Source organism: Talpa europaea (genome assembly GCF_964194135.1).
Source record: "Talpa europaea genome assembly, chromosome: 8".
In the NCBI taxonomy this organism is placed as follows: domain Eukaryota; kingdom Metazoa; phylum Chordata; class Mammalia; order Eulipotyphla; family Talpidae; genus Talpa; species Talpa europaea.
In genome coordinates this window covers 42,659,169-42,672,032 of record NC_140075.1, presented here as the reverse complement: position 1 = coordinate 42,672,032, position 12,864 = coordinate 42,659,169, and the positions used below count along the sequence as shown (strand labels likewise).

Genomic DNA, 12,864 nt, shown 5'->3' with positions numbered 1-12,864 from the left:
CAATATTAACAAAGACAGCTAAAGGACAAACTCAAAATACCGATTGTGTTTCTTAGTATGTCTAATGGATGAAAAACTGGTGATGTAATGAAATACCTTAAAAGATGTATGAATATTTTAATTTATGTCATAATTTTGGCACTTCATGGAACATTTATTTCCCAAAGACCAGAATTGGTATAAAAGTTCATCAGGTTTTTCACAGACCTTGTAGACACTGTAGTTGAGTACTGGCAAACACTGAAACATAGTGAAATAAACATTCCCATGTATTTGCACATGCATGCAGTAATCAAACAGTTAAATAGGTTTTGAATTCTTGAAGATGATAGCTTGCAGTATTTGTTTCAAGCACTCTCTTCAGCAGATCGTGTTTCAGATTTAAGTCTTACAAATTCTTTAGCCACATCATCGCTGGTCCTCTGAGAAAGTATTCTAAGAATAGTCAAACCAGTTTCATCCATAGAGACATTTTTCAGAAGGGGATACCATGCCCCATAGCTTCCCTTTTCTGCTATGTTCTGTAGCTGAATTACTGTCATTCCAATGATTCGATCTTCTCGGGCAAAGCAGTAGTCCTTGACTGAGAGATGAAGCTCATAGGCCCCTGGGCGGTTTTCATTACCCAGAATGCTGTGAGGATAAAAATAGGAATTTTGAGCAAAACCTCACTTCACTAAGGGATCAATATGGTTCTAAAATACTGGTATCACACGATTTGTCAATATAGTATTCTATCACTGTTTTTTAACTCACATGCACAAATCCCTTAAATTTTACTTAGTTTTTACATAGCTATTACGTGCACACTAATCTTAAAAAGCCATTCTTTCCCTAAATAGAAAATTAATTTAAATATGCTTTACTGTCTCAACATTACATATATTAGTGAAGCCAGAATGAAAATATTATGTTGTGCTTTAACCATCGGAGGCAGAGTCTCCCCTCTGATGCAGGAGTAGAAAGAATAAGGCTGATAGGAGTCATGGGAGCTGGGTCAGGGCCAGGGGTGCTTCTGGGAACAATTTCTGTGTCATTTCAACACCAGTTATTACAATTCCTTTTCTTTACCTCAAGCTCCTAGATATAGCCAAGCTCCTAGATATAGTGTTATATCTAGGAGCCTTTTCTTTGGGGAATACACTGCACAGACTATCAAGCACTATTCACAGGATGCTAAATTGGACACAAATCTCCAGAGTAAATAATTTCCAGCAGAGCCCCACACTTTCAATGCCGGTTCTTCCCTATTGCAAGTTAGATCTGTCAAATGTGGGGCTGAGGATGGCCTCTACTAATAACAACCCAAGACAACTTGTCAGAGCAGAACTGAACATAATGAAGAAGACTGAGTGGTGATATGCTGAGAATTATTCTCCACCACCCCTTATTTTAATACAGTCTCAGATATTCTTGACTGCTTAATGAATCCACAGCTATTACTCAGCAGCACAAATGTCCAAATTCTTTCCTTTTCCAAGTGACTTTGTGAACATTTTGCAGAGTCAAACTTTAATTTCAGGGTGACAGTGATAACTAAACTGTGTACTTAATTTAGAGACAAACTTAAATAATGTGAAAGAAAATGGAAGCCGTAGGAATAGAAGAAAATATGATAGAAGTCAGATCTTCTTGAGAATTAAGATGTATCAAAATGCTACCTTCTCCAGAACAGTAGTCTTGGTAGTTCACAGTGTTATATCTGGTTTTTGCATGATACAAGTAATTCCTAGAATCTTTTAGAAGATATTTTAAAGTGTTTTTGTAATTTGGAGTAGACAAGTGGGATCTTGTGAATGGGGATTATAACATGATTATTATATCTTTCTAAATAGGTATGGTAGGGTAGTTACATTTTAATGGGTGGTAAGAGAGGGATGTATTTGGACCACAGACTACTGAAGATTCTCTGGAAAGTCAAACGTGCAAAAAAAATCATAAGGGACTATTGTGGGGTGTGCATGTGTGGAAGCCACCTAGGACTTCGTCCTGTGATCCCTTGACTTCTCTGTCCTGCCCTACATCAACTTACCTATTCATGTAATTAATTACATCTACAGGCAGAATTCTCAAGTTGTATCCTATATATTTAATAACTTCTCTTGAATGTCTAAAAGGCATCTCTAACAGATGGAAAACAAAATCCTTGGTTTCTTCATTCCCAATTTCAGTAAGTTACTAATTCCCTATCGCTAATGCCCAAAACACAGGGGCAGTCCTTGATTTTGCATTTTGCATTAAAACACTGACCTATAAGTTCAACATCCATAGCATTTACATGGTCTGACTTTCAGTTGGTTTTGGCCAAAAGGAGTTCCCTCAGGAAATGAGAAGTCAGAATCTTGAATTCCCCGACTCCTTGCCTATGAAAGTGATTCAAATAGGCTGTTCCCCTCCATAGAAGTCATGCTCCTTCTAAGGTGGCTGACAACACGTGACATTTTCCCTGTCCCATTTTTTTTTTTATAATTTATTTTATTACATAGGTTTGTATGTTACTTGATTTCTCCCCTCGGGTGAAGTCTCCATAGTTCTCCTACCACCATAGCACCCGTGAGCCATCACCATAGTCCCCTGTGCTCTTCCCTCCCCTGTTTGGACTCCTCTGTCTCCCCCTCCCTTGCTGTACACCTCACATCTGTGGTCTACTTGCAAATTATGTCTTTTTCTTGACCCTTTCTAGGGTGTCCCTATATTCCACCTATAACTAAGAGCATCTGATAACTTTCTGTTTCCTTCTGACTTATTTTGCTAAACAGAATCCCTCCCAGCTCGATCCATGTTGCTGCAAATGGCGTGAGTCTCTCTCTTCTGATCACCGAGTAGTGCATTCCATTGTATATCTATACCACATCTTCTTGATCCATTTGTCTGTTTTGGGGCATTTAGGTTGTTTCCATATCTTGGCTATTGTGAATAGTGCTGCAGTAAACATAGGAGTGCAAGTTTCCTTTGAGTTAGTGTTTTTGTGTCTGCCCCTTTCCCAGTTTATGAACAGCTCTTCCTCTGTGTGGAGTGGTAGCCACCTGATTATGTTAGCCACGGGCTGCAGCACCACTGGTAGTTGTTCTGCTCTCTCCTATTTGTGATTTAATTTGTAAATAAATTTGTCTTAAATTATCCTAAATTGAATGTTCTCTGGAACTTATCATCTCTTTAATATTCTACCTCCAGTTCACTGCAAATTGTACAGAATCTACTTCAGATGTAGTTTTCCCCCTCTTTATATCGTTCTCCCACTTCCTTTTCCCTACTACCTCTTGGCCACTCACTATTACTTCTTGCTTGGATTAGTGCAAGACTTCTAACATCCTTAAATGACTGGTCTTGCTTTCCTGTAATTATTTCTCAGTACAGCAAACAGAATGACTTAAAGATAGAAATCAGATTGTTCATTTTACTGGAAAATCTTTCAAGACTTTTTGTTGAATTTAGAACGTAGCTCAGTCTCCTTTCCCCAAACTGAAAAATCTCTGGGTAATCTGGTACCTGCACCCTGACCACCTTTTCAGACACACTGCATCTTGCTCCCTATGCCCTCTCTACACTGTTTCTTAAATACTGGGCATAGTACTGCCCTTGAGTACTTGCACTACCAATTTTGTTTGGCCTGAAATTCTTTCAACCCTCTTCCCTGCATGAATAGTTCTTTATTTTCTCAGGTTTCAATTTAAAATCTACTTGCTCAGAGAGGCTCCCTAAGCACCAATGTAAGCAGTCAGCCAATCATACTGCCGCATCATCCTATTTTAATTCTCTGCATAGTACTGTCATATGACAGAGTTTTGTTTATGTATTTGTGATTTTGTTTATATATTCCTCATCTCTAGAAAGTGACCTGAATGAGATCAGGGACCCCCTATTTTATGTATCCAGCACCTGAAATATTGCCAGGCATTATAATGTAAACACTGACCAAATACTGAGCAAATGAAAAAGAACTAAAAACCACAGCCTCCTTCATTTGCAGAGGATGAGTGATGAACAGGTTTTGCTTCCCTTAGCAAAATTCAGTGTCACTGCATGCAAAAATCCCTCAGTAAGTTCAACTGCACAATGGCTATTGCACAATTAAATAAAGGCACTGGGCTCCTGACTTACAACTGAAAGGTTTCATTGTACTTTGGTGACCATGTGTTGCTTTTTGTCTTTGTGCCTTGTTTTCTTTTCTTGTCTCCAAGGTTGGGTCCCAGTATACAAACTTCCACAAAGGGGCGGAACATTGCTGTCGTCTGCCAGTTTAGGTCATTAATAGCAATCACTGAAAACAGAAAAGGAAAGGGAGAAGAATAGAAGACATTAGCAAACAAATAAGTGCAAACTTACTTTCTCCTTTTGGTCCATAGGGTGAAATGTTATTTTTAGAAATGAGACAGGAAGCCATAACTTGTACTAGTTAGAGCCCCACCAACAAGATGATGTCCTTGAAGGAAAAACAACCTCCTTTCTGGAGTGTATCCTTAATGGAGGTCTCAGTTCTAAGCAGTGTGGCACTGAAATACTGAGTAGTTTGTAATTGAAATGACATTTACTGCTATTGAAAGTTATCAGTCCTCTTGTTTAGGTAAAAATATGTCTTACACGTTCAAAACGAAGACATTTTCATTATGAAATATGTAGAAATTATACAGCAAATAGATTAAAATAAAAAATTTATTTTATCATTCTGAGGAAATGACGTGGTATTTTGGTGTGTTCCCTTTCAATATTTAGTTACCATATATATAATTGTAATTTATTGCAATCTCATAGTAGCTTTATTTTTTTTTTTAACAATGGACATTTTCCTAATTTATTATATATTTTCTAGTTGCAAACATCCCATTGTATGACTATTCCATCCTATATTGTACCAATTATTAAATATTATGACTCCTAATTTCAGGCATCATAAGCAATTTGTAAATGAACATTCTCATATGGGCACTTTTGCTTATCCTTGATTATATCTTTAAGAAAGTTTCTTATAACTATAACTGTTTAATGGCTAATGCAGAATGCTCATAGAAGTTTGGGCATTTGATATATGTAAAATATATAGTGTGTACATATATATAAAATATATTCCAAAAATTAGGTAATGCAATTTTAAAATATATTAGCACATCATGCTTTGAATCAAAGCAGACTTATTTAAAGTGACTAAGTCTATAATAATATAAAAATAGAAAATGGTTTCTTCAACATTAACCCTAAGGTTCACCTTAGACATGAAACCTGAAGATTGCCTTTTCAATATAAAACCCACTCACTAAAAGAAATCAAACAAGTTGCCAGAGATGACATAGAAAAAGAATAGTTAGTTATATTATGTGACTAGTAAGAATAGATTGACGTAACATTGGACCAGTTACGGAGCCAGTCGTGGCACTACCATTTAATGACTATCATAGCACCAACCATCCAGAAAATGTTCAATGTGCACAGTTTTGAAATCTACTCACCAATGTGAACCATTGTGAGATATTTTGGGCTACCTATCTGTGCCCTTGAATTTTTCAGTCAAAAGTCTGGTTTCATAAAAAAAGAAATTCTTAGTGTACCCTAAAATCACTTACTATTCATTTTAAAAACAATGGTCCAAGAAAAAAAAATTCATTTTGGTATCATTACTGCAGAGGTTAAAGTCTAATAGGCTGTTTGATCTATGAGGACTAGACATACACCTTTTACAGTCACTTTATGCTCGCCAGTTCCCGGGGTGGTGGTGATGTCCACTTGAACAGATATCTGGCCCACTGAGTCTTTTGAGGAGCGACCTGAAAATAAGCACAAGTTTAGTGGTCTGAATTTTTAGCTGTCTTAGTAATGGGCATCCACATTCTCTTAGATAAATTCATAAATAAGTTCATAAAAAAGGAATTCTACTTTTCATCACCTGTACATAATAAATATTGATAAATGTTCACTAAATTTGCTGTGCAGATTTGAGGCTTGAGTACAGTCCATTGAACTAAAATTTCATGTGGTCTTCAGGAATGATAAGCCACACTGTGGATTATTACTATTTTAAAAGTTGCATTTGCCTTACTAGGCCCTCAGTAGAGCTCTGTTCATCGCTCATGCACAAGGATGTGTCACCACCGTTCATTCTTCTGTTAGCTTTTCTAGTGTGCCATACAGTGCCACACAAAAGCGACTTTTGAAGTTTGAGTTGTAATTCATTGTTTAGACAAAGGGAACTGAGGAAACAGCATGTACACATATATAGATGCATAAAACAGAATGGCATATACAGAGGTGGCAAGTAGTTCAGTATGAATGGAGCATAAAAGAATAGAGAGGAGAAAGATAAGAGAAAATGTTGGCACTTTGAATACCATTTAAAAATCATTAGTCATTATCCTTGCACTGCTGAGAAGAATGTTAAGTGTTTGACCCTGAGTGGTACAGTGAAATTAATTTCAGAAAAAAATTTCTCATCTGTGTGAAAGATGCATCATTCTCATCAACCTATTCTCTCTGGAAAATCTCATATTTGCATCTCATTACACCATGAGTCAATTCCTAAAGTCCAGACCTTCACTAGAATACTTCTGATCATATTTTACTTCTCGTGTTCTGCTGGTCCATGCCATTATCTTTGGCCTACTTCAAAACTGTCTTCATGTTTTCATTGAGACAAACCACATATTTGGAATATATTTTCTCTATTATCCTATGAAACCCTGTTGAAATACCTCTACTATAAAATACTTTCATTTTTATCCTATAAATAATCTGTACTTATATTCTTGTTGATTCCCTCAAATAACACAGCACAACCCCCTGGGCAATGGAATCAGACTGCGCCGTCAGATCGCAGCCACTCATTGACAGTTAAAAATCCCATGAACTTTCATTCCCTTATTTTAAAAGTCAGAATAAAACCACCTAGCTGGTAGCATTGTGGGAGGCTAAAAATAGTAATTTTAAAAAGATATAGACTATTATGTGCTGTGCACCTAACATCTGTCTAGTTAATGGTCCAAGTTTGTTACAATAATTCAATTCTTAATAAAAGGACATTTCAAAGTTATTAAGTCTCTGGCAGATTAATGCATAAATCCTAAATGTGAAAATTATGCAAGAGTCCATGGATATTATGGCTAAGTGAAAGATTATAGAAGACAAGTCCAGGTAAGTGGATCTTTCCCCAATAATTTTGGAATTCTTCCCTTGACTAGATTTTCCATGTTAAATTTCAATAGAGAGGGCAGGATTTTAATAACCCTCCCATGTCTGATAGGGAAACTTCTCCCTTCTATGATGTAAAATTTTGATTAACAAAGAATTCAGTGAAATGAGGTTTCTTTCTTTTTTTGTTGTTGAAATCACAATTCGTGGGGGAGAAAAAAAAACTCTCAGAAAGACAAAAAATACATTCAGGTAGTGTATTTATCTCTGTTGTTGTAGAAGTTAAGTGTCCCAGTTTATGCTGAAGACTTCTTTTTACTGGTGAGCTTATATATTACTCAGCATTAATAGCAATGACTGGTTTTTCCACAGAGTAGACATCAAAAATTGGTCAGGCAAGTTATAGATTAAACATATTTATAAAAGTGAAAGGCCTTTTATCAGATCACATATCAGAACGTGCCATTTCTTCATCTGAATTCCTTATTAAGATAACTTCAAGACTTTCACTGTGTTGTTGCAGAATTTGAGAGATTTCTATTGTAAAGAATATACCATTCTAATTAGGAAAATGTGTAAATTTCTGTTTAGTTATGTGTGTTTAGTTATGGGGGAAAATTTTATGTTTTTTAAGAGCAAATAATAATTAAAGAACTGTGTTTAAAAACTTATCAAAGATACTCTTCAAATGCAGAGTCTGCTTTCCCTTTCCCAAAATGCCTTCTGGAGCCTGTCCTTGTATACCCTAACTGAGTATGTGTTTTCTATGGAGCGATGTAAGATTACACTGGGGAGAAAAACACATTAAGTAGCATACTTATGTATTCAGCAGTGCCTGAACACTGAAATTTCTTTGGTGGAAATATTTACTAGACTTTCAAAAGTGTACATATTTCTCCTTTTCTGACACAAAATGTGAAATTTAATGCTCAATCAAATCAAACATAGTTTTGAGAACTGGCTGCTTAATGTAAGTACATCCCTAAAAATGTAGAAGTAGGAAAGTAATTGCTTTCTGACAATAATGGCTGGAAGCAACTGGTTGAAGAGAAGTTATCATTATTGCAGTCGTTGCTGAATAGTTGTGTTATTCTGAATTGTCAATTCAGAGCGAGCTCCAGGTTTGTGCTTTCATTGGCCCTACTTTTCTACCACTCTTGAGCATCTGTGTTATGCCTAGTTCTGCAGTTAAGTACACAGATTGTTTCCTTTTTAGCTACATTCCATAATGGCAAGAAATCTCTAGTGGTGGTAGTAATCTGTACATCTAATCTCTAATTAATATAATAGCATAGTATTCTCCAATTACGCATTTATTTAATAATTAAATACATAAGTAGTCCTCACTTAGCACAGTGTCAATATGCCTGGATTTCAATCTCCAAAATTAGTAAAATAACAATGTTTTTCAACAAAATGTTTAGATTTCAGCTATCATGATAAATGAATAGCATTGAATTAAGTACAACCTTTGCTGCTAAATTTTTAGTCCATGAGTTATTTTATAAATAACGAATGTCTCATCAGCAACCAATAACATCACTTCTTTCAAAGCCTGTTGGTGATCAGTGACTCTGCATCTGTTCAATTCACACACACTAGAGTGTGCTGCTGCCTGTTTCCCCATGATAATGTGAGATTTTATACATGATAACCATAAGAGGGAATTGTCCAGCAATGACGACAGGACAGCAAAGAAATGAAAACTGAAAAATCTGGACTGGTTTGCATAGAATGTAAATGTGTTACTAGAAAAAAAATTACCAACCCTGTGGCTGTACACACTACCACCACTGGAGGACTCTAGAAAGGAACTTAGACAAAGAGTCACAAAAAAAAAAAAAAAAACCTCTAGCCAAGGAACTTGGTGAAAGTGAAATAATTGGCATAAATTTACAAAATGAAGATGACTAAGAGGAAGTGATATCAAAGCAAATGTTCACATTCAAGGAACATCCAGTATAACATCCTAGTTTTACCAACATTTGGATCAATTTTTTTTTTCAATTTGTTTATGGCTGTCACACTCAGGAGTATGACAATTCATCAAACCATGGAAAAGATGCTCATCTGTTATACTATGAGAAGAAACAGGGAAAGCAGTGTGCAAACTACTTTTGAAAATATTTTAAAAAGGAAATAAAACATTTTAATTCTCAGTGTTTCTAATGTTTCAAGTGAGTGTTTTCAGTAAATGTAGTATTTTCAATTTCCCTCCACATTTATAACTAATAGTAAAAGATGGTTTCTTTTGATGAAACTTTCTTAAAAGTCATGGCAGAATCATTATTTCCCAATACTTAGTAAGATTGCTTCTGCACATTTTTATTGCTCCACATTTCTGTACAAAATGAGGGTTGCCTGTAGATATATTTGAGTTGATTCATTTAATACTTTGTAGGTGCTCCTGTACAACTGTGGAAGCTGCTTGTCAGTCAGATGGAAGTAACGTGTGCAACACCAAGCAATACATTTTCCTTCCATCTTGAGGGTTTGGTTCACTACAGCCACGAATATGATTGTACCGCCTTTGTAAGTGGTGGAATCTGTTGATTGACTATCCTAAGGTAAAAGTGGAACTGAACAGAAACATTCTGAAGTTGAAATACTAATCAGGCAGTTATTTTCCAAAAAGAGCAAAGAGACAATGTACAGGAGACCTCCATTTGCCATAGAACTGAATATGAAAGTATGGTCTTTATCTAACAATTTTTATGAGTATGTAATGAAAATTTAATGAAAGGCTTTGCCGGTTACATAATATTATCTGTTCTAATTCCATAGGAATTAGCTATGTATCCCTCAATTCAACATCTGAACCACTGGAATGTGTCCTTTGTCACCAACATTAGCGGATCATGATTACCAAACTCTCCACCTCAGGAATAAATTGTGCTCATGTGAGTAAGCCCTGGCAAAGGGCAGGAGGATGAAAGTACCAATTGCTTTATTTGAAACACTTTTCAGAAGAGCAGCGTTTGAGAATAAGAGATCCTGATTACTAAAAGATTATGATACAGCATTATATAATTAGCACTCTACTAGCATTTGTCTCTCACCCACTGTAATTTGAGTACATTCTGTGAGGGAATGAATCATCTTATAAACATTTAGTAATTATTAGTGTAATTTTTGAAATTGATAATTACCCCCAAGTTTTCAATTAGCCTCCTGTCAAATATTAACTAAAAAGTACCACAGCTTTTCAAATGACTACAAAATGTTGATCAAACTTCCTGAGCTCCTGATAGAGGGGTTTGTATCTGTACCCATGGAACTGGGACCCCCAAAAACGAGTGTTGAGAACTGATGAAAGGTGACAAACATCACCATGCAATATCAGAGTTCACTGCCCTACTGCTTTTCCTCTCTTTAGGTGTAGTCTCCAGGTGGGAGTCACCTACCTCCATCAGTTCCCTAAGTCCTAAGATTTCACCAAAGATTTAGGGGTGGTAAATAAACCAGGAAATGTCTCGAAAAAACCCCTTAGTCTGTTTATTCCTTCTGTTTTTCTCCTGTTTCATTCCTATTGATTTTGCTCATGAGATAATGCGCATGCTGTTTAATATATATTTGAAAGAATTCCATTTTCTGATATTTTTGACCACTTAGGTATACCAGGCATTGTGCTAAGTGCTGTAGGTATAAAATTTTGACTTGATAGCAAATGAAGATATTGTATACATTTTACAGATGGGAATTTGGGGCCTAGAGGCTTGTTACTTGTCAAAGTCAGTAAATGAAGAAACTGTGATTTAACTTCAGGTTTCTGATTTATAAGATAAAGTATAGGCGGAGCAACATGGCGGCGAGGAGACACTGCGAGTAAGATCTCCCATTAAAAAAAGTTAATAGGGAGGAAAAGTGGCAGGTCCCAGTGAGAACTGGGACACGGAAGATAAACGGACGACTCCAGCAAACTGCCCGAAGAAGAAAGTTGCCATAAAAGAGGACCAGAAGGGAGGAAAGCACAGAACCCTGCTCCCCTCCCCCACCCACAAAGTCGGCACTCTCCGACCCACAGAGAGGAGGAAAACAACAAACCAAAACGGCCAACAAGAACAAAGGATGCAGCAAGCGGGACTGTGAGTGGAAAGGAACTATTGCAGCCACCAAACCCCGTGAACGGGAGCTGTGGAGAACCCTGCAGGATCCGCCACAGAGGTGAGCTCCAGGCACGATTAAAGAGAGCCCCGCCCCCCAGGAGGAGACCAGCACCAGCACACAGCCCCTGCCACCCGGCCGCCTGGTAAGCTCGCACAGAAAGCGGCGCGCTGGAAAAGCAGACGCGGATCGGGATTGCGTGGAAAAGCTGCGCGGATCTCGCTGAAAAGCAGTGCGGTTGAAAAGCAAACGCGGATCCGGATCGGATCGCAGCTGCCCAGGTCCCCAATAAAATTTTAGCTATCAGAATCCAACAATGTATCCATAAGATAATTCACCACGACCAAGTTGGATTCATTCCAGGGGCACAAGGATGGTTTAACATCCGAAAATCAATCAACGTTATCCAACACATCAACAAAAAGAAATATAAAAACCATATGATAATATCAATAGATGCTGAGAAAGCTTTCGACAAAGTGCAACACCCATTCATGATAAAAGCCCTTGAAATTCTTGGGATACAAGGAACATAGCTCAACATCATAAAGGCCATCTATGACAAGCCAACAGCCAGTATCATTCTCAATGGTGAAAAGCTGAAAGCAATTCCATTAAGATCTGGAACAAGACAAGGATGTCCACTCTCACCACTGCTTTTCAATATAATACTGGAAGTCCTAGCCAGGGCAATAAGACAAGAGAAAGACATCCAAGGAATCCAAATAGGAAAAGAAGAAGTCAAACTATCACTATTTGCAGACGATATGATATTATACATAGAGAACCCCAAAAACTCCACAGAAAAACTAATTCAACTCATCTATAAAACACTGTTAAAAGAAATAGAAGAAGACACAAAGAAATGGAGAGACATCCCCTGCTCATGGATTGGAAGAATAAACATTATTAAAATGGCCATCCTTCCAAAAGCAATATACAGATTCAATGCTATTCCAATCAAAATTTCAATGTCATTCTTCAAAGAAATAGAACAATTATTGATGAAATTCATATGGAATCACAAAAAACCCCGAATAGCCAAAGCTCTCCTGAAAAAAAAAGGGAATGGAGGCATCACACTCCCAGACTTCAAACTATACTACAAAGCCATAATCATCAAAACTGCATGGAATTGGAACAAGAACAGACATACAGACCAATGGAATCGAATAGAAAATGCAGAAATAAACCCACAGATTTATGGTCAACTAATCTTTGACAAAGGAGCAAAGACTATGCATTGGAGCAAAGAAAGTTTGTTCAATAAATGGTGCTGGGAAAACTGGGTCGCTACATGCAAAAGAATGAAGCTTGACCACTACCTCACACCATACACAAAAATCAACTCAAAATGGATTAAAGAACTAGACATAAGACCTGAAACCATAAAATATATAGAAGGAAATATAGGCGAACCACTACGTGATTTGCACATCAAAGACATCTTTACAGACCCATTACCCAAAGCAGTGATAGTGAAGGCAAAGATAAACAGCTGGGACTACATCAAATTAAAGAGCTTCTGCACAGCAAAAGAGACAATAACAAAAACAAAGAGAAACCCCAACAACTGGGAGAACATTTTTGCACCCAACACTAATGATAAAGGACTGATCACAAAAATCTTCAAGGAGCTGATGA

At 36.9% G+C, this 12,864-nt stretch overlaps 1 protein-coding gene across 1 annotated transcript in view; it reads right to left on the bottom strand.

Annotated features, from left to right (window-relative positions):
* Positions 1-347: 347 nt before the first annotated feature.
* Positions 348-12,864, bottom strand: part of UNC13C (unc-13 homolog C) — a gene marked incomplete at both ends in the record, with an annotated part of 463,147 nt that continues 450,630 nt past the window's right edge. Inside the window, 3 exons of the mRNA XM_084241221.1 lie at positions 348-633; positions 4,102-4,261; positions 5,667-5,759. Of these exons, the coding sequence (XP_084097347.1) occupies positions 348-633; positions 4,102-4,261; positions 5,667-5,759 (539 nt within the window). The remainder of the gene's footprint in view (positions 634-4,101; positions 4,262-5,666; positions 5,760-12,864) is intronic.